This window comes from Salvia splendens, unplaced genomic scaffold, assembly GCF_004379255.2.
Source record: "Salvia splendens isolate huo1 unplaced genomic scaffold, SspV2 ctg46, whole genome shotgun sequence".
NCBI classification, from domain to species: Eukaryota; Viridiplantae; Streptophyta; class Magnoliopsida; order Lamiales; family Lamiaceae; genus Salvia; species Salvia splendens.
This window is the reverse complement of record NW_024599112.1, coordinates 46,915-69,734: the sequence shown is the minus strand read 5'-3', so window position 1 is coordinate 69,734 and position 22,820 is coordinate 46,915. Positions and strand designations below refer to the sequence as shown.

The window sequence follows — 22,820 nt, the reverse complement described above, 5'->3', positions numbered from 1 at the left end:
TTCTCGTTCACACAGAATTGGTGTTAATTTTGTCATTCAACTTTTTGATCAGGTCAAATTATTTATTAAAAAATTCAATTCTTGAAGTTTTTAGAATTGAAATTGTTATAGGGTGAATATGCCTATACTAGTATATACGTGAAGTTAACATACAAACCATTGTATGACTATAATAATAATATAAGAAATTTAAACCATCATAAATATAGTAGGAGTAGTAGAAATTAAACTTGCACATAAATGTGATTGAACTGAACTCGTTGGCTTAAATGGAAACGGATCATAATTGGTCTTTACTTATCTAGTTTGAATGGACTTATAGTATTTAATGATAGTTGCCATATATGAATTTAAGTTAAAATCATATTTTTTTATTTTCAATTTTATATTTCTTTCTTTTATTCCAATATAGCACAAAGCAGATAAAAAACTTTGATATAATGAAAGTAGTAAAAGACTTCTGGAATATAATTTCTAAAAGAAAGGGAATATTTTTTCTACTTGTGTAAAAACTTTTACTGATCTCATAAATGGTTGAGGTAAGAATAATAGTAGAAAGGATAAATTTATTGTTAAATGGAAAATAAATTGCATTTTAATATTCTCAAGTTATCATGCTTTATACAGTTTTGGTAGTTCAAGTCAAATGTTCCAACATTTTGAGATTTAACAAAAGTGTTTAGAGTTGAACTTAAAAATGCTCTAGCCTGCATTTCATTGTATGTTCTCTTCAATATTATATACTTCTTTGTATAAAGCATAAATATGTCGAATTAGCCGATTTTGTTAGCCACGATTAAAAGTAGGCCACGAACTTAAAGTGAAAAGACAATTTTACTCAAATTATTGAGTATTACTCCCTTCGTCCCTTAAAATAGATCAATTTTAAAATAACACGAATTTAAATAATACGAATTTTAATGTGCAATCTATACCTATAATATAAAAAGAGAATTTTAAGATTATTTACAAGATTGCCATTTTTAGGGAAATGTGATCTTGGTTAGAATAAAAAAACAAAAGTTATTAGTCAACTCCATTGTCCAATACAATACAATGTCATTGGCTTCACAAATAAATTTTGTAAATAATGAATAAATTAATTTTTGTCAGTTACAATTTATAAGTCCCAAATACTTAAAAGTAATTGATGCATTGCTCATGTTTGGAAATGTAAGATTTTTTTCTCCAATGTCTGTATCTATATGTATTATTAATTTTTTTTTGATAGACGTATATATTAGATGATGTTTCGGTATAGAAATGTCTGTTGTTAAATTATGATTGCTCTATTTGTAGTAGAGTTCTTTTTTAATCAACATGTGTCCGTATTGGTTTGGTCACTTGGTGGTTTGGTTTCAAACTTATCCAATTTTATCCATAGTTTTCTAATAAATTACTATCCTATGTAATGACATTCTTATTTTAACTAATTAAATAACAATATGCCATACAACTAAATTTTTACTCGCCAGCACGTTAAGAAAAAAAAAGTTTCCTTATTAAGCAACGCTGATTTAGCTCATATCATAGCTCAAAATAAAAATTAATGTCCAGATATATTGTAATTAGTTGGATACATAACATGAAAATATATCCATACCAGATACCACTAAATTTTTAATCGCCAACACATTCAGAATAAGCATGTGAAGCAGATCGGAAGACCAGCTCTGGTGGTTGCCATCGAATATTTTTTTTTTGCAAGAAAAAAATCTCTAGCAGTATTCATGTGAGGAATATAATTTTCAGATCTAAAAAATTCCAATAAATATAAAATCAGCATTCACAAAAGAAGACCAAGAAGTCGTATTATAACAAACAACTCCAATTTATGCAAAACTAGCCTTGTGTTATGTGCTTGTGCTTGTGGTGGATGATTGCTATTGATAAAGAACACGATGTCAAAGAAAATAAAGCAATCTTTCCAGAGAATTAACTGTAAACGGAAAACATGAGAGCACACTTGGTCAACCAAAACATAAGTTGTGTATCAATAATCCTTGCATTGTAAAGCATAGTTATGTGATGACGAGAAAACGATTTAAGATGCTAGTTGTGATACTAACAAAACCATCGAGAGAGCGTAGAACGCTACCACGAGCACAAGAGCGGTCATCTCAGATCTCACTTCTTAGCCTTCTTAGTACCTCTGCATCGCAGATAATTTTGAAGGCTGTTAGTCAAACTAGATTTTGTGGTAATAAACCAATTGAAATGGTGAATATACATGTCAGTCACTTACTGAGATGTAGGGACAGGAGTGGCCGCAGCTGGTGGTGCTACTTTCTCTCCCGGTCCCTGAATTCATATAAGAAACAATAAGAAAATCCAGTGTAGAATGTTTCTTTATAATATACGTGCATGTTCTAATACATGAGAGTTAGTGAGTCGAGGAAAAGAATTCAACCAACATTACCTGCGCTAGTCGTTCTTCTCTTCTTGCAAACTTCCTTTCCCTGCTAGCTTTGTTCTTAGCTCTCTTAGCCTCGAACTGGTCAGACAGCGTCTTCTCCCTAGCCTTCTCAGCCTTAGACTTGTGGATGCTCTCCATGAGAACACGCTTGTTCTTGAAAACATTACCCTTCACTCTCATGTACATGTCATGGTACATATGCTTGTCAATCTTCTTAGCCTCCCTATATTTCCTCAGCAACCGTCTTAGCACTCTCATTCTCCTCATCCAAAGAATTTTTGTGGGCAGCCTTGCCTCCCTGGTACCCTTTCTTTTACCTGTATTCATTCAGAAATTCAAAAATAATTATAAACTTACAAAAGTAAACAGTAATGTGAAGTGGGTTAAACCAAATGAATCCATTCTATGAAATTCATCTTAGATAGAGTCTCAAAAAGAAAATGGAACGGGAATCTTTAGACTTTTGATTTGACTAACGAACAACCAGCCACTAATTAATTTCAGATTGATCCAAACATACATTAAAGCTAGAGAAGAAGTGAATGACTGTACCATAACCAGAGTGTCGACCCTTCCTCTTGGCCTCTTTCATCCGACGAGCCCGTGATCGTGAATGAATCTTGGTGGGCTTCCTGATAATGAAACCATCCTTGACCAGTTTCCTAATGTTTTGTCCTACAACAAAAAAGGAAGAACATCAACTATGAAACCGAGCGATGAAATAATCACCGGTAGAAACTCATTACAAATGCTAGGAAATTAAAAGATTAATATTGAGTAGAACCAAAAAACAGACGATAGACTAATAGTGTTAGAGTAATGAATAAAAGGGTGTTTTTTTCATTCAAAGAGATTTAGCTGATTTTTAGTCATAATATGACAACAAAAATTAGGTCAGACTCAAAAAATTCTTGGCACGGCAGTAGAGCTTTCACTAGTTTGTGTTCCTGATTTGAACAAGCTGAAGCGTTTCCCAATTTCATCCAGAAACACACTGATAAATAACAATCGACTCTAGGTAAAATACGAAGCATAACTGACCGACACATCAAAAAGCTAAAACTACTAAGAAATTTAAACCAATTATCTGCAATTCGAAATTATCCACTGCTCTGAACAATGAAAAGTCAATTAAACAAGCTCAATGAGATTTATCAATTAAACGATGAACCAACAACAAAAAGCGCATTTCCATCTAGAACAATCCGAAACATATGAAACCCCTCACAGCCATCAATATTAACATCCTAATTTTCAAAATAAGTATTTCGCAGCTAGACATAGCGCTAATAGAAACAAATTGCGCAGATCTCAGAGAACCACAACCACCAGCAGAAAAGTTTCGAGAGCGTACGAGAATTAGCCATGGAGATTTCGTTAACTTCATTAGGGTCGAGCCAGACCTTGCCCTTGCCGCACTTGAGGACGCTGGCGGATAGCCGCTTCTGCAGCTTTAGCGACACCATTTCTCTATCTCGCAAAAGGAGGAAAATTGGCGAGAGGAGAAATACAATTTTATAACGCGATGGATTAGGGTTATACAATATAATTGGGCTTTTATTTGTGAAATTAGAGGGAGTTTATAAATAAAGTTTGGGCCTATATTAATTGGGCCTTCTCGATCTACATTTCTGTAATAACATAATCATGATTTATGGGGAAATTTTGTATTTTCCTTACCAAAAAAACACTTTTTAATTATATTTCGTCTATCCCATATAATTAGTCTGTATCTATTTTTGAAAACTTTTTCATAATAAAGAACTATTGATAATATGAGCCACCTATCAACTAGGAGTGAGGAAAATTACCGAAATACTGCACTTATCGTATCGAAAAAATATCGAAAATACTGATTTTTTCGGTACACAGCAAATTTGGTACGATATAATACCGTATCGAAATATTTCGGTACGGTAACAGAATCATTTTTCCTAAACCGTAGATTTGGTATACTGCAGTATACCGAACCTTTGGTGCATACCGAAAAATCAGTATATGTTGAAATATTATATAAATATTATATTATACTCCCTTCGGCCCCAAAGAATATGCAATTTGGGTTCAGCACGGGTTTTAATGCAAATTTGGTAAAGTAAAAAGAGAGATAGAGAGAAAAAGTAATTAAAGAATTGTTAGTGGGGAATGGGTCCCACCTCATTAGAGATAAGTGAGTTTCTAAAGTTGGAAAATGCATTTTCTTGTGAGACGGACTAAAAAGGAAATAGTGCATATTTTTGTGGGACGGAGGGAGTATTTAATATATTTTTATATATAATAGTATTAAAAATAAAAAAATCTATGAAAATCATACTTTTAAATATTTTGTATATAATTTTTTTTTTCAAAACGGTATTACAGTAGACCGTACCGTACTTCGGTATACCGCAATAACGGTAAGGTAAAGGTATAAAAAATTAACCATACCGAATTTTCAGTATACCGAAAATTCAAAATTCGGTATGGTATCGGTATGATATTTTGTCAAACCGCAGTTTTCGGTACGGTATACCGTACCGACCCACCCCTACTATCAACAACATTACTTTAATCACTTCTTTTTCTCTATCTTACTTTTTCAATTTCACATTGTATCATCCTCAAATTCTCTATTTTTATGAGAAAGATAGTACCCCCCTCCGTCCCACTCAAGATGACCACATTTTTTAGTGGCACGGAATTTTAGGAAGTGTTGTTAGGCGGAATAAAGTAGAGAGAAAAATGGTAGTTGAATATTTTAATGAGGAGAGATGAGGTTATTTTCAAAATTGGAAAATGGTCATCTTGATTGAGACAAACAAAAAAGGAAAGGTGACCATCTTGAATGGACGGAGAGAGTACTACCCAACTTTTTAACGTCGAAGCTAGTGCACAAAAGAGAGGCGCAAAAGATAAAACACTAAAAGATTATTTTGTTTTGCAATAAGCTTATCAAAAGCTCTAGATTTTTTTGTCAATACACAAAAATACATGCTACCTCAGTCATACAATAAGAGTCCATTTTCGTCATTGTAGTCCGTCCTACAATAAGAATCCAATTTTACTTTTACTATAAATGGTAAGTAGGTCTTATATTCCACTAACCCATTCCATTCACATTCATTATGAAACTAATAAATAAAAGTGGGACTTTTACTCCACTAACTTTTTCAACTCACTTTTCATTACATTTCTTCAAACTCGTCCTGAGTCAAATGTGGACTCCTATTGTGGGACGGAAATAGTAGATTTTATTATTTTTTTTATATACGTGCAATTATGACATCATGATGACTATCGAAATAGTTAACGTGTTTATTCACATATACTACCAGGCTTAGGTATTCAGTCGGCTTGAATAATAATCGAACCGACAAGCCAATTAACCGACTATTGCAAGGCGCTGAAACAATAACTAAAACTATGGCTGAGAAGGATTTGGTTAGCCTACAAACCAGTGAGTTAAGCCATTAATATAATTGAATTTAAAATTTATCATGTCCCATGATCGTTTTGATATGCCATGGGCTAGACTAATAAGCATGTTTTGAGTCGAACAGTTTTTTTTATTCGGTAAATTCTATACTCACTTTAACCCATTAGGTGAAGAAGTAATTTTATGGTATTAGTCTTTACTTATTCGTTAAATGCTTTGCATATACTTCCTCCCCTCTTCTACCTTAATAGAAGCATTTCATTTTCTGAGAAAAAATAAAACAAGAGAGAAAATTATATTTACTCTCAACGTTGTCCACTTGCAATCTTATTTTTGTGCTAAACAAAAATACTACTGCATTTATAAACTCTCCTTCCACTTGTCAAGATCGTGATTTTCCTCAAAAAGAAATTGGAGATTTTGCGTCAATTTATGACTTAATGGTTTAATTAGGGATGTCAATCGGGTCAGCCCAGCGGGTTTCGAGCCAGCCCTATTCGGATTTAGGGTTTATCGGATGCGGGCTTATCGGGCTGAGATTTTATCTGGTTCTAAATTTTCAGCCATAACCCTAAACCTTCGGGTTTCGGGCTAGCCCAACGGGCTAATTAAATTAAAGTAAATAATTAACTATAACACTAATTTAACTTTTAAGAATTCTATATCTATATTTTATAATTAATTATTATATTATATATAAAAGATGCGAAGTCAGTTTATATGAAAAAGGTAACATTTAAAATTCAAAATATTTATGACAAAACTCCAAGATTACATAACATAAAATTAAAGATAAATTGTTCAAACTACAAACTCTTAAAGAGTCTATAATTCACAAATAAGTCTAAAACTTAAGTATCTGAATTTCATTCTTCCAAGTCGATAATTTTTTACGCTTTGCCTTGATCATGTGCTTCCTCCTCCTCATCTTCGGAATCTTCATCTTCTATTGGAAGAATTATAATATAAAAATAAAATATAGTTTGATTTTTTTAATTTTATAACTAAAGTAAAATCTTACCATTAGAATATCCATGCAACCAATTATGCGTGCAAATAAGAGCTTGGACTTTTTAAGAAAGAAGTCTATTTCTATATTTGTTTAGGATATGTGCTCCAACGCTAAAGGAAGATTCAGATGCTACCGTTGTTATAGGAATACTAAGCACATCACACGCCATCCTAGCAAGTTCTGCGCAATTGGATGAATGATCTTTCCAATACTTAAGCAAATCAAGTTTAGCATTTTCATCCATCATCATGTCTTCCAAATATACATCCAATGCTGGCTTTGCTTCCAAAGTTGCACCTCTATAACTCATATATGCCTATAACAATATTATCAAAATGTAAGTAAAATGATACTAAATGAAATTAATATAAATTAAACAAATATTTATAAAAAAAATACTTACAGCAAACACATTAGGATTCATTTTCAATTTTCCCACTTCTTGTCTTCTTACTCCTTCCATGAATTTAGATTCTCCAACTTTAGAATTACAACTTCCACTAGGTTGAGAAACTTTAGACAAAGATGCATCATCACCTTTTTTCTTGTACTCATAGTATAGAATATACATTTTCGTCTTCAACCTATTGACTTTGTCCTCACTTGAAAGAGGATCAAGTGTTGAGTAACAATACTCCACAAGTTTCAGCTTCATTCTTGGATCAAACACGACCCCCATGGAAAGAATATCACTATACTCTTCCCAATATTTCTCAAACTTTGATTGCATCTTAAGAGACATAGACTTTACCACTTCATCATGACTTCTAGAATTATTCTCCAACAAACACAAACGTGCGATATTCCACACTTCCATAAAGTACAAGCTGGAAGTAGGATAGGATGAATAGAAATTAAAGTAGTAATATCATAAAATAGCTCCAAGAATTCACACATTACTTTTCCTCTTTCCCACTTCTTCTGTCGGACAATGCTTATAAGCTAAATCATCACATCCAAGCATAGAAAAAACCCGTCGATATTTAATTCCACTGGCAAGCATCAAATATGTGGAATTCCAACGTGTAGGCATATCCAAGCACAATGAAGTAGTAAATTCAATATCAACTTTTCTTGCACATTCCTTAAACTTGATCATTCTAGCTTCTGATGCTTTAACATATTTGATACTCGCTCTAACTTTATCTAAAGCATCACTAGCTACTTTCAACCCTTCTTGTACAATAAGTTTCAAAATATGTGCCCAACATCTCACATGAAACCCATTGCACAATAATGAGTTTTGCAACTAAAGTCGTGTTTTCAATAATTTCACCATGGCATTATTAGCCGCAGCATTATCCAAAGTCAAAGGAAAGATTTTCCTATCTATCTTCCAATCCATCAAGATATCAGAAATTTTTTGAGCTAATCCAGGTGCAGAATGTGGAGGCATAGAACAAAATGCAAGTATTTTGCTATTTAGTTTATGAAGAGAGGTAAATTTTGTTTCGAGTGTGCACAGAAATGGATCACTGCAAGCGCTTGGTCAAGACACCACGCTCCTTAAATCCACTAGAGCACAAGGTCTAGGAACTTAAGAGAACATAGAGTGCTTGGTCGTTGGACACACATCGACTCCCCTTCAAAAATTATAAAAAATCCCTCAACCCGAATACTATGAATTAGTATAGGGAAGTGGGTCGATCCCACAGAGATGGACTCGCAAAGTAGTGCTCAGAGACTTTGGACAGACAAATGGCTGCTGCCACGCAACAAAAGGGTTGAGAATTTTAAACTAACTCTAGACCTAGGCAGAAAATGTAAATGCTAGACCTAGGACACGTTAAACTTGTAAATTCAGATTTCGACAAGAAGAAACATAACCACTTCCTAGACAGTGTAAACAACTACCTAATCTAGCTAAACAGAATATGACTGAAAGTAGGGACCATAATTCCAAAAGTGGCAAGTACGGAAAGAACTGCAGATTAACAAACTCTGACGCTAGCTCGCAGCAAAATGCATCCTCTCTACCAAATTAAACTTGCAGATGAACAAAACAGAGCAAAAGCGAGATTCGAACAGAATATAGAGATTTGGTCACCGTTATCTTGCTGCAACTCGGAAACACATCAGATCTGCGTACACTAGACGGAATGAAAGAAAAACACGTAAACCAAGCATGAAAATCAGATCGAAACTACTCAGATTCACGTCAGAATGCTTGATCCACTCCGGATCCAAGACATCCGAACCCAACAACCAACAAATCCAGCAAATCCAACCAAAATTCTTCCACAATCCAACTCCAATCTCCCAGATCTTACCATTAACCTGCAATAACTCAGTAAACAGCTGCGAAACGCATCCAACTCAGACAAATTAAAACTCCAAAATCTCAATAAGCGAAACGATCAAACCAGAAATCAACACAATCGCCATAACGGAAAATCAAACTTGCAATTAAACCAGAAACTATTCGGTGAAAACAGCGAACCGAGCTTCGAACAACGAAGCTCGGCAAAGTAAGCAAAATGCGGAAAGCAGAAAATAAATTGTTTCTTCTTCGCTCTTAACAAGAGCGGTGTTACACCATATCGGAAGCTAAGGTAAAACCCGAACGTGCGAACTGAGATCTCCTCAAAACTAGTATCAAGTGTGTGTGTGGGAAAGTGAACTAAGCAACAGGCTGTGGTGAGGTCTCCCCCGGGAAGATCCCTCCAGCTTGCATGCTTCTGCCTTTTATAGATGCGGAAATAGCCCTTGAGTCTTCGTAGAAATCTCTATTCTACCCTTCAACTCTGGAGCTTCCTCCGTCGAGCAATTCTCTTCATAATCGTTCACTAAATCGCCAGTTCCTCGACCTTGTGATTTTTTGGTCTTCTTTCCTGGACCTGGCGAATTCCTTCACACACCTGGCTTAAAAACGTGTGTTAGTCCCAGTAAAATCACGAATTAAATCCCTAGACCCATGCATGAAATTAGCCTTATCAGTTTACATTCTTCATCCACAAAATGTGCAGTCAAACAAATGTATCCTGAATTAGTACAAGCAGTCCAAAGATCACTAGTCACGCACAACATTCCAGGAACACTATTCAATCTTATCTTTAATTTTTCCTTTTCATATTCATACATTTTCATCACATCCGAGGCATGAGTATTTCTAGAGATAAATGTTATGTTCGGGTTCAAATACTTAAAAAAACCTCTCATTGCGCTATATTCAGCCCACTTCAAGGGAAGATTATGTGTAACTGATACCTTAATCATCCAATCCCGACATGTTTTTGGATCTATTACATTATCCTTAACCCTTAACTTCCCATCGTGATTAAGAAACATAGCACTCAAATCACCGAAATTAGGTTTCTTCTTACAAAGCAACATATGACGACTAAAAGTGGATGTTCCATTTTTCGTACCTTCATATTTCCATCTTAGAAGACAGTGATTGCACTTGACATTTTTCCCATTTTTGTCGGGTTCTTCAACCGTAAAGTTATTCCAAACTTCATAAGTTTTTTTGTCTCTTCTTGGAGTTGGAACTATTTGGAGTCTCTGTATTAATTGTTGGAGAAGAATCTTCCATCCTTAGCAATTATAAATCTGCAACATAAAAATATAATTAGCATAAATTAATTACTAATCAAGAAATAATATAGAATCAATTCACCACATATATTTAGCACAAAACTATAACGTAATTAATAACTATACATTAACTAAAATGTCCAAAATATCATAAAGACGCAGTCAGTAACATATGTTTAGTAATAAAGTAACTACTGATATATATTTAACCAAAAAAAGGTTAGGGTTTATTGACTATTTAAATTCCTTTTATGTCTAAATAGCATAAAACTGAAATAATGCCTAAACAAATAATTAATATAAGCCATCTCATGATTCTCATATTAATTTTGTTCTCCAGTAGGCGATAGCTAAAAAATCTAAAATACTCCCATATTATATACACATACACATAAATCATAATGTATATACTATATAAGCCATCTCATGATTCTCATTTGCAGCAACTAAAAACCAAATACATATATGTTACATACACAGATTACAGATACATCCATTATCCATATATGTTACATACACAGATTATCAGATACATCCATTATCCATATATGTTACATACACAGATTATCAGATACATCCATTATCCATATATACATTATATTATGCAAATAAATTGATAGTACATCTTATTCTTAGTGACATATTACACACACGATATTGACAACATAGCACAAAAAGTAATTTTTTAATTTTAAACAATGCATACACTGGTACACATGTTGTATGATACACCTACTGACCTACAGCAACTAAAAACCAAATACATATATGTTACATACACAGATTACAGATACATCCATTATCCATATATGTTACATACACAGATTATCAGATACATCCATTATCCATATATGTTACATACACAGATTATCAGATACATCCATTATCCATATATACATTATATTATGCAAATAAATTGATAGTACATCTTATTCTTAGTGACATATTACACACACGATATTGACAACATAGCACAAAAAGTAATTTTTTAATTTTAAACAATGCATACACTGGTACACATGTTGTATGATACACCTACTGACCTACAGCAACTAAAAACCAAATACATATATGTTACATACACAGATTACAGATACATCCATTATCCATATATGTTACATACACAGATTATCAGATACATCCATTATCCATATATGTTACATACACAGATTATCAGATACATCCATTATCCATATATACATTATATTATGCAAATAAATTGATAGTACATCTTATTCTTAGTGACATATTACACACACGATATTGACAACATAGCACAAAAAGTAATTTTTTAATTTTAAACAATGCATACACTGGTACACATGTTGTATGATACACCTACTGACCTACAGCAACTAAAACCAAATACATATATGTTACATACACAGATTACAGATACATCCATTATCCATATATGTTACATACACAGATTATCAGATACATCCATTATCCATATATGTTACATACACAGATTATCAGATACATCCATTATCCATATATACATTATATTATGCAAATAAATTGATAGTACATCTTATTCTTAGTGACATATTACACACACGATATTGACAACATAGCACAAAAAGTAATTTTTTAATTTTAAACAATGCATACACTGGTACACATGTTGTATGATACACCTACTGACCTACACGCATAACAAATAGAGAAAGAGAGGGGAAGAGAGAGAAAGCACCTGCTAAAGAGTAACAAATTGAGCCACCAAATTGTGAATTCGACGGTGAAGAGTGGAAGGGAATAGTGAATACTGAATAATGTGTGAAAGTGAAACAATAGAAACGGTGATTTAAATACTAATCAATTGGAAGTAGAAGAGTCATCAACCGGAAGTGGTAGAGTCAGAAGATCATTAAAATTTAAAACTCACACATTTAATTTTTAGGGTTTTTATGCATAGCCCGATGGGCTGACCCGCCTAGCCCGACAGACCGATCGGGCTAGCCTAATTAGCCCGATTTCCTATCGGTTTATAGATTTTCAGCCCTAACCCTGTAAATTATTTACCGGTCTATTCAGGCTAGTCCATCAGGTTCGGGCTAAATTGACATCCCTAGGTTTTATAAATGAGACAGACTTGAATATAGCATTGAGAAAGATGTTGAGTTGCAGGGACGTAAGTTAGGCGATATGAAGTCATAAAAAAGTAAGACCTGCAACTCACATCAGCTTGTTTTTAAGACAGATATTATTTGATCTTGTCAACAGCAAGAAGCAGAAAGCTCGTTTGAACTTCACTGCCTCAACTGTCTTGGTGAGGTTGGTGCAACTGTGCAAGCATCATGATTAAATAAAATACGAGATTGAAACATTATAAATGGATCGAGGAATCCCGCGCATGCATACAAGCACCAAAAACATTCATTTCACACTCTGCTCATCTCATCGACCGATCCCTACTGTATTTTCACTACTATGCTAACCCTCTTCTTTCTATATACAGATTTCGCTACCATTATACCCTAGGCTTTCAAAAGAATTCCACAACTAGAAGCTGAATAATCCCAAATCCACCCGGCAAAACTCATTTTTATCAGTGTCAGCTGAGTGAACTATATTTAACACTCTAGGATCTGGCAATTCTCCGATGAGCTCAGCCAGCTGCAACCGGTTGACCACCCCAAAACACCAAGGATTAGATCCACCTTCGAGCAAGTATTGGTCTGGGACGAGGAAAAATATGCAAGTGTTAGTTTAGGATCAAGTGAGGGGGTTATATAGATTTTGGGATGCGTACCAAATCATCCATGCTGGCTTCGACCTGAAACAACATGACACCCATTCCCTTCCTTCGATCAATTTCAGCCTGCCAATTGTGTATAACATCATATATAACATGTCAGAAGAGACGGATTTTGTAAACGATAGGAAATAGTTAAGGAGTTGGACGAGTTATTGTTAAATCTAAACTCACAGCACATGAACATAAAGTAATTCCTGCAGCTGCAAGTGCTGATGTGACATCTGCCATCATCCCTGAGTACATCAGAATTCGAGCAAAACAAATAAGAACAATCGCTTAATTTGTTTAGCGGTGAGTGCATGAAAGCTATTCAGAAAATCATTATTGCAGACACAGGTGGTTAACGAGAAAAGACTAGTGGCATAACCAACCATTGAAATTACCTTTACGGTCTATGCACACTATGGACAGCCACTGGATAGAGTTACCCTCGAGGTTGTGCCAAGACATAATCTTGCTAGCTTGCCATACCTCTAGTCCCAGTAACACTTCTCTGTACAAAGGAATATTGGCAAGAATCATCTTAGCAACACCATTTCCTTGAGATAGCACCTCCCCTTCGGCCTTCAAACTCACATGCTGCATATTCTTGTTGTGCTTCCCATTAACAGTTGGAACTTGAATCTTCCCCTTGTCAAATTGGAATATATCTTCACTGCTTGCTTTTGAATATGCTATTTGCATGACATTCCTCAATAATTTCTGCCACGTATGTTTAGCCCCCTCAGAGTAATTTACTACTGGTTCCTCTTTGCTTTCCTCTTGAGATTCAGCAATAAATTCCTCCACAGAATCAGCAGTTATTTCAGTTGCTGATAGTGCAGCTTGTTCCCTCAGAAACTGCTATAGGGGATATATAATCAGGCAGAACATTATAATTAAAAATAAGAGTAGCTCCAAAAGTAACCTACTTTCATTATCTTATGTCGAGCACTTCGTGTTTTTGCATATTGAAGCCACTGCTTGTGTCTCTGAAAGACAGATTTATTTGAGAGCCCCTGAAATGAAACTCCAATGAATATGCAAGATAGAGCTCGTACTATATCCTATATTCCCATTGTGGATAATGCAATAATATAAGGTGGTTCCAGAATGAGAATGAAAAGCGGCTGCTAGGGACAGGCACAACACACAACTTAACGAGACAAATAATATGCATTATGATGTGCATGATATCATGCGGTGACATTGAATAGGGGAAGTATAGGCAGATATAGATAGAAGTGTGAACAAATGAACTGACATTATAAGTTATGATCTCCACTACTTCAGCATTCACAAGCATATGTGTCGGGGAGACAAGATTGCCATTAACCTGGAAATAGAGAACTTCTGACAGTGAGAGGGACTAAAGAGGAGTCTCAAATTGATAAAAGTGAAATTTCCATGCAGCACAGAATCAGCAATACAAAAAATACCTTTGCAGCAACCATTTTGTTTCCAATTTCAGTGTGGATCATATACGCATAATCAATCACTGTTGCCCCTTTAGGCAGATTCTTAATCTGTTGACAGAAAACTTTATAAGCACTAATAATAGAGTATATTACAGCAGACGCAAATTATAATATTCTTGCCTCTCCCCTGGGTGTAAATACAAAGACACGACTGCCAAGAAGATCCCTAGTGACCGTGTCAACAAACTCCCTAGAGCTCATATTTCCAACAAATTCCTCCTGCCACTCCCTGATTGCATTTAGCCAGCTTATCTATGAGGAAAATAAAAATCAATTGTTCATATAATTAGTGACTTAATCAAAGATGCTAACCAGGAAATTCCTTTATGGATTGACATGTGAGAAACTAAAAGTAATGTACTATACCCTCAGAGCAATATTAGCATTGTTAAGGCAGACTGCTTTCCCTTTGGACGTTCTACCACTCGGCATAGCGTGTCCAACCAATCCATTCACAAAAACTTTGCCACTGTAATGTGCAGCAATGCCTCTTTCAGCAATCAAATCCATCTCTTCTGTCCTAATCTGCCAACCAAAATTAAGATCAATATTAACAAATATCAGCAGATACATATACAATGCTAGTCATTGGCATGTATAAATTTTGTATAAAGCTTTGTGCTTCAAGAGAGAGCATGAGGAAAGTGATGACAAATATATCAACAGCACATTTAGTCAAACCTGAACTTCCAGCCTGAACATGCTTTCATAAAGAAAGGGAATCACGGTAGTGTGAAGACTCTGATAGCCATTAGGCTTCGGAGTGGCAATATAATCCTTCATCTGTTATAAAAGGAGAGATTAAGGACATATCCATCTGAAATATAACTAAACACTAAGTTCTTTAGTAGCAGTTTGATATTTCATACAGCTCGAGGGATGGGTGACCAAATCCCATGGACGAGTCCAAGCACATGGTAGCATATCTGTAGCATATATGAAGTCAGTAAAAAAAAGTTAATTCAATATAGATAGAAGAATATTAATTCAACAGAGTCATAGAAAGAAGAATCTAAATAACCTCACCTGCTGTGCATTACACAAGGGCCCAATTCCTACGCATGGCTTTGGTTTTATAATAATTCGAAGCTGGAGTTCAAGAAACTTACATGTAAGAAACAGTAGTGCATTACAAATTAGAAGGTGATAAATTCAAAACCATATACCTGAGCGATCTGATTAAATTCGTTTATTGAGCTTTTAGATTTTAGAACGGCTTTATAAATGCTGCATATCAGAGAGAATTTAGGACAAAGTAAGACATCTCAACTGCCACATTAATTTCCTTTTAATTGGTAGGATCAAAAGTAATTTGTAACTGCCCAGATTTCATATAATAGATGGGACTGACTATTTTGAACATTTATTATACAGAAATATGAGAAGTAGTTACTAACTATATAGCCAAGTGTTGAATCCAATATGAACACAAAAAAATCTATATATTACCTGTAGGGTTCCTTGCACACAGGCCGAACCTCAGTTTTCACAGTCAGAAGGTCCAAGAATTGATCATCTTCAATCCTTTTCATCAAAATTTGGTTTGCCTAATGGAATGAGGAAAAATCATGAGTAGGTAACAAACTAATTCTGAAAAAGGCATATTAGTACAAAACATTGTTGGATCAGTGCAAAAGAGATCGTTGCAGCACAGCATAGCGAGCTTGTGCTAAATGACAAACTTATGAGCTAAAAAAGTCCCAGCCGAATCACAGTATAAGCACCTCTTTGAGATGTTTTTCATGTTCTCTATAAAGTTCGGCAACTCTTCTTTTGACCTTTGGATTATCTTCAGGGTTTGTGTACATAAATGCCAGATTTTCAAGTTCGGACTGTAAGAAGGAAACCGAAAATAAGTAAAAAAATCCAGACAAAAAACCGTGGAGAGAATTACGTGTGATCAACACAGAAACAGAACTTTCCACAACAATGACAAGTTATGCATAAAAAGCAAAGAATTACTAGTATTGAGGAATTGGATCAAAGGCTGGAGAGAAGTAATAACAGAATCAAACAAGAGGGAGAAGGTCGACGATGTAGCAAGAACAATCGTTCTGAATGGTTATCGAGTGATGAAATATAACTGCATTCACTTTTGCTCCAATAATGACTTATTGTCAAATCACTCAATCATGCCTATGCTACTATAAACATTCAAACAAAAATGGTGTAAATTATCGGGCAACAATCAAGTACTTGTGCATCTTATACAGAGTCCCGCTGGTGCAAAACATTGGATGCTTAAATAAGAACGGACTCCTAAAAATAAATATGTGAAAATAAAGTCCTTGCATGCACTTGGGCACTTTTATGAACAAGCTTTACTTTTTTCGACCTTCAAGTATTAAAGTGCAAATTGATAGGTTCATGAATAAAAGGTTGACCTTCCGGGAGCAGACATCTTAGCAATAGAAAACTCAGTAATCACCAAAATACATACTTAACTGGAATAATGATCAAGCAAATTAAATTATATCGGCCATATTAAATTCAAATATTAAAAAAAAACTAGAAGTCAACCAGTCAACCAGTCAACCTACTCAATTATGGTTGAAATAGCAAATGGGAATTTTAATTTGTTATCGAACATAAAATTACATACATGAATGTATACACAAAAATACATTGAACATGTATGATGATGCTATATAGCCAAAAGAGGGGCACATTACTTACCTTTATCTGGTAAATTCCAAGCAGTTTTGCCAGAGGAGCAAAAACCTGCAGTGTTTCCATAGCAATACTCGACTGCAGATAATACTCGATATCAAAAAATTAGATCAAATGCAATTTGGCTGAAACATAACTGAACCATACAAACCTGCTTATGTGGAGGCATGTGTGCAAGAGTCCGCATGTTGTGCAATCTGTCAGCCAATTTGACAATTATAACACGGACCTGATACACCACTACTTTGATCAAAAAATGCGATAATGAATATAATCACTATACATGTTCTCATAAATCCATAATTTACCTCTTCAGTCATGGCCAGAAACATCTGACGGAGGTCATCTGCTTTCACATCTTGAACAGAAAGGTTCTCATTCTTTGACTTGAGTTTCCCAAGTTTAGATACCTGGAACATCAATAACTCACAAGTAAGAAATGCTTGATAATTGCTGCCAATATAAAACAGAACTTAGTTAGACAAATTCACATTACTTTTTTGTCCCCTGCCATAATAAAGTGACATAATTGGCAAAGACTCTTTCTGAAAGGAAAGTAAAGAATGATAAAATCATATTGCACATAGCTACCTTTGTTTCCCCTTCAACAATGTGGCGAACAGTTGCACCGAATTCTTTCTCTATACTTTCAAAAGTAACGACAACTGTGTCTTCCACTGTATCATGTAAAAGACCAGCAGCAATAGACTCCCAGTCCAGTTCCTGGAATAACAATTGCAAGTCAGAGATATATTCCACTCAGAGAAACTCTTAAAATCTGAAATAACCCCAAAAAATATTTAAATCATTAAATCAACAAGACTAAGAATAAAATATTTAACACGACTCACTAGTTCACCAAGAATTTGAGCAACTGCAACCGGATGTATAATAAAGGGCTCCCCGCTGCGCCTTCTTTGACCATCATGTGCCTCAAAAGCTAACTATAAAACAAGATAAATACAAAAAAGAGGGCCAGGGAAAAGAAAAGGCCCGCAGATAAGTCAAGGGGTATATTGAAATAAAATCAAACGGAATGCAGGCCTATGGAGAACAAAAATAACTTGAGAATATTTGATGGAAACTTACATTCAGGGCCTTGTGAACTAAATCCAATTCCTTTGGGGATAGATATGAGATGCTAGGTTTAAGATCCTGAAAATAATCAGAACTCCATATTGTGAGTAAACTTAGAATGCTTAGCTATACGACTTCATTTACATTCAACAAATCCTCCAAGCCTAAACATCTGTAAGAGGTCATAATGGGGAGACAATGAAAGCTCATCTTTTTCTTCCAACTGCTCCATGTTTTGTTAATAATCTATGGCGATTTAGCTCATTATAGATTTTAGAATAATTTCTCGATTATACTGTTATACATTATGTTGTCATGCTCCAACAACAACATTGTAGCTAAGTGGCATTCTCCACCTTTATAAGGTTGAGAGACCAAAGATCAATCCCAGTAAGCCACCCACTACCAACTCCCAAAAGAAGAAGAAAAGTTCTGCCAGAGAAGCGTTTATAGAAGTTGTACTTGCAGATAATATAAACTGCAAGCCATATTTCCATCTATAGTATCTCTGCGTCGTATATTTATTATGATCAATAAAGTTGAATATCACCTGCTCTACTAATAAATGAATTCTTCAAATTACAATAATTAGCTTAAAGACAAAAACTATTTTATTCCAGTTACCTCCCATAAGCTGTCCGGAGAAACCTCGCAATGTTCTGAAGAAGAATAAGAAGATGGAGAACAATATAACTTCCATTTGTTGCAAATAGAATGTCCGGTACTTGCTTTCACAAGACCAGAGGTCTCATAAAAGCAACATTCTCCCCAATTATGAACTTCACATCTCTGGCAAAAGAATAACGAGTAGATGTCCATTAGCAACTGATGATAGTTCATTCCTCTCTATGGGAGGAAAGTATAAAATAAAGTATCTATGAAAGAAGAGAACGTTATATTTTAATTGTTATAATTCTTTAATGGAACACATAATTATTGATCCCTAGTTCCGATAATTATATCTACCCCAAAATGACATGTGATAAAAACTGTTAGGTACTTTAAATCCCCCGGTACACTTTTGTGATGTTCGCCTAATTTAATGCATCCCAGCATTGCATATATGTAATCATGAATATCACAGAAAATAACATTATAGGAACAACCTCAAAATTTACTCACACGTCGGATACTATTTCTTCGCACAATTCTTCCAGACGGCTGAGGAGGGTGTGCAGTGCTTGCAAGAAATCCAGTCAGCACCCTCGGAGCTTTAGAAGCACACGATAGCATGCTGCAATCAAATCTTCCGGCCACGTCCCCATTCTGCAACTTGCATACATTCACACACTCGATAGAAACTGCCCAAAAAATCATCAAAAGCAGAATAACCACACAAGACCATTCAAAGAAACCAAATTCCAAACATATAATCCATAGTTCCAACAAACTCAACTACACCAATCAACTTAAAACTGAAAAATTAAGTGAAGAACTATATTTCCGCACATCGCCCTTTCCACTCAAATGAAACTATACCAAAACCTCCAATTAAAGCGGCAAACACATAGTATCTCATTACTAAACGAATTCCAAAAAAGCACAGAACAAACCATACCTAAGCGCAGTAAAATAACACCACCTTTAACGAAACCAGCAGAAAAATAACTGAATGATCGAGAAAATACCTGACATTGAAGAAGGCGACGCCATTTTAATCCGAAGCATCGGCGAGGAAACTAGACACTGAAACAGAAACCACGAAAGCTGATTCCACAGCTAAACATAAAACTGAGCTATAATCTGCTCAAACAAAAAAAACTAAATTTCCTTTCCAAAAACCTAGAAAACTCTCCAATTTAAAACAGAGTTAGAGAAGATTTAGATGGAAATAAGGTAGTGAAGAAAATAGTGGGATAATCAACAAGTAAGAGAGGGATAAAATGGAGTTTTAGTGGAGGCCACACAAATGGAAATTGCGCATGTGTTTGTGTACTCCACAATTCTTTTTTCCCGGTTTATTTATTATTTTTATCTTTCTAATTCAGTATCTAAAATTTTAACGGCGCAAAACAAATTCACCTTCCTCTGTCAAATTTTTCAGGGACGGTGACGGTGAGGTGACTGAGCACTAACCCTCCTCTTCCTCTTCCCCTTCCCCTTCCCCTTCCCCTTCCCCTGTGTACGAAAAATCCAGAAAAAAAACCTCTCAGTCCATGCCAATACTTTCACAAAAAATAGATTAAATTCGCGCAATTTGAAGTTAAATTCACTTCACTTATCATCAAGGATATGAGGTCGTAACATACATATTCTTCAAAATAAAAGATTTTTATCTATTTCCCTTTTTTTCTTACTAATATCACACCATGCAATACACGTCATTTATTATACACTAAAAATAGAAAATAAAATAAATTATTTATTAAAATTAGCTCATAATATAGATTTAAATCTTTTTGGATATCCAATACAAAAAATGCAAATAAGCCTTAACAACATATAAAAATAAGAGTTGAGAGTGTATATATGGCAGTAAAATAATATAGTATTAATAGATTAAAGGGAAAAAAAACCATCAACCACAAAATCGAGTTTATGTTATTTCAAATTTGATCAAATCGAGTTTATGTTATTTCAGCTTTGATGGAAGGACAGAACAAAACCTAAAACCGAGATAGAATTCTGTCGTAAATAAAGTGAAGAATGTAATGAAAAATTACGTGGGAGAGTAGATTTATGACACCCAGATACCTATATATTTATAATGCAACAAAATCACTATGTAGCTATTCCAAAACCCTTTCACTTTCCTCTTCCAAAACACTTTTACTTCACCCCTTCCAAAACCCTTTCAATAGGCATCGGTCGGGTGTGAATCCCGCGTCGGCAACGCCCAGGAGGCATCCGCCGCTCGGCTCTCCCCTTCCAATAGGTGCCGATTGGAGCCCCTATTGTGAGTGGCCTAAGATTGAATCTCATAACTTAATCTTAGATTAATAATCATATGATAATTAGTTATAGTCAACCCCTCCAACTAAAATAATTTCACAATTTAATCTTAGATTTATTATCCCATATAGTCATGGCAACCGTACAACAACTTAGACCAAGTTTATCGGTTGATGGAGGCCGACCTCCATGTCATTACACACTTAAAAAAAAATAGAATTGATGGTCTCCCTCTTTCTTTAACCACGGTCACACGGAGGCCAACCTCCAACCACTTGGTTGCCCATGTCATTTTATTCATTCAGCCAATGAGACTGTGTCAAATGGTATAATCTCATTGTATTTTTTAAAAAAGTTATATATCTTTCATATATACTATTCAAAAATTATAAAAATTATACCAAAATTCTTAATTTTTCATCCTCTATAAATATAGACCACATTTACTATAGTTTTGTATAAAAAATGTCATCTTTTCACCTCATATAATCTTTCTTCTTTAGTAATAATTTCATGTATTTTTATTTGTTTATTTTTATAATTTTTATTTTGTCATTTATTGTGCTTTTTATAAATTTTATTGTGCAATAGTAATATTTCAAGTAATAATATCATTATTAAAAATGATAAAAATAAATATATAATGGTGTGGTTGGGTGGTCATTAATGATAAAACATCAAAAAATGTATGGTTGGGTTGAATATTGATAATGTGAAGGATAATAGAAATTAATTAAATATTAAAAAAAATTGGATAGTTGGATTGGATTGAGTGGTTGCTGATAAACTTGTCTCATGCAAACAAAATGCTCATTCTTTCAACCAAATTGTCAACACCGACTCGTTTCAAGCCGAGGCTTTAATTCTTTTATTTCTAATTCAGAGTCTCACTTTCCTTAATATTTAACCGTGGAGGTCAAGCAAAATGAGGTAGTAAACTTCTTAGTCCTCTCATCTTGAAGTGATTGAAAATACTTTTGTTCCACTTAAGACGACAACACTTGATAATCCAACATTACGGCCCATTAAGTAAATATGATAGACAGCCATTCAGTAAATATAAATGGTTGTGGGTATTGTCTCTTGAATAAGAGATAAGTAAAATGTAGTGTAGGGCTCATGAATTGTTGAAGAGATTGATACAATTAAGACCAGTTACAGTTGTGTAGTATGTCCTAAATATATTTAATTTCATTAGAATATAAAATAAATAAATAAAATAAGAAATGAATAAATATTAAAATGTACTAAGATCCATAAATATTGTAAGAAAATATATGACTGAAACGCCAAGAGAGCGCGTGCTGAAAATGATAGAATATTGAATTGCAGACTAGTCAAGCATACTGACTAGACCAAACTGGTCAGGCAGATTCACTAGACCTATCTACGTGTCGTCAGACGCGCAATCCAAGGCTGCTTTCAAAAACCCTAACTCACAAATACTATTAATAGTATAGGGAAGTAAAGATCGAATCCCACAAGGATGGAGGCGAAAAGCATGTGTTCGGGACATTTTGGGAGGTTTTTGGCTGTTGCCACACAAATAAGTGGGTTAAGAATCTACTTGACTTGGCGGATAA

General features: G+C 34.6%; 2 protein-coding genes across 4 annotated transcripts; both read right to left on the bottom strand.

The window, feature by feature from the left end:
• Positions 1-1,904: 1,904 nt before the first annotated feature.
• On the bottom strand, positions 1,905-3,929 carry LOC121790280 (60S ribosomal protein L19-1-like). Its single transcript, XM_042188544.1, has 5 exons — positions 3,771-3,929; positions 2,969-3,091; positions 2,420-2,733; positions 2,246-2,301; positions 1,905-2,152 (listed from the first exon to the last, which is right to left on the bottom strand). The coding sequence occupies exons 1-5, from the start codon at positions 3,880-3,882 to the stop codon at positions 2,128-2,130; spliced, it is 630 nt and encodes a 209-aa protein (XP_042044478.1). The 5' UTR covers positions 3,883-3,929; the 3' UTR covers positions 1,905-2,127.
• Positions 3,930-12,681: 8,752 nt separating this feature from the next.
• On the bottom strand, positions 12,682-20,224 carry LOC121790279 (putative GTP diphosphokinase RSH1, chloroplastic). Of its 3 annotated transcripts, none has more exons than XM_042188543.1 (24): positions 19,974-20,224; positions 19,468-19,646; positions 18,970-19,134; positions 18,358-18,423; positions 18,120-18,212; positions 17,860-17,991; positions 17,577-17,678; positions 17,420-17,497; positions 17,275-17,346; positions 16,323-16,430; positions 16,048-16,145; positions 15,765-15,825; positions 15,625-15,687; positions 15,468-15,524; positions 15,280-15,381; positions 14,965-15,123; positions 14,719-14,850; positions 14,560-14,646; positions 14,385-14,456; positions 14,053-14,139; positions 13,525-13,924; positions 13,313-13,374; positions 13,136-13,204; positions 12,682-13,061 (listed from the first exon to the last, which is right to left on the bottom strand). In XM_042188543.1, the coding sequence occupies exons 1-24, from the start codon at positions 20,011-20,013 to the stop codon at positions 12,957-12,959; spliced, it is 2,589 nt and encodes an 862-aa protein (XP_042044477.1). In that variant the 5' UTR covers positions 20,014-20,224; the 3' UTR covers positions 12,682-12,956. The 3 variants fall into 3 exon arrangements, with proteins under 3 accessions (XP_042044477.1, XP_042044475.1, XP_042044476.1); XM_042188541.1 differs by having other exon boundaries at positions 13,525-13,984; positions 19,974-20,223; XM_042188542.1 differs by having other exon boundaries at positions 13,525-13,981; positions 19,974-20,223.
• Between the last annotated feature and the right edge of the window lie 2,596 nt (positions 20,225-22,820).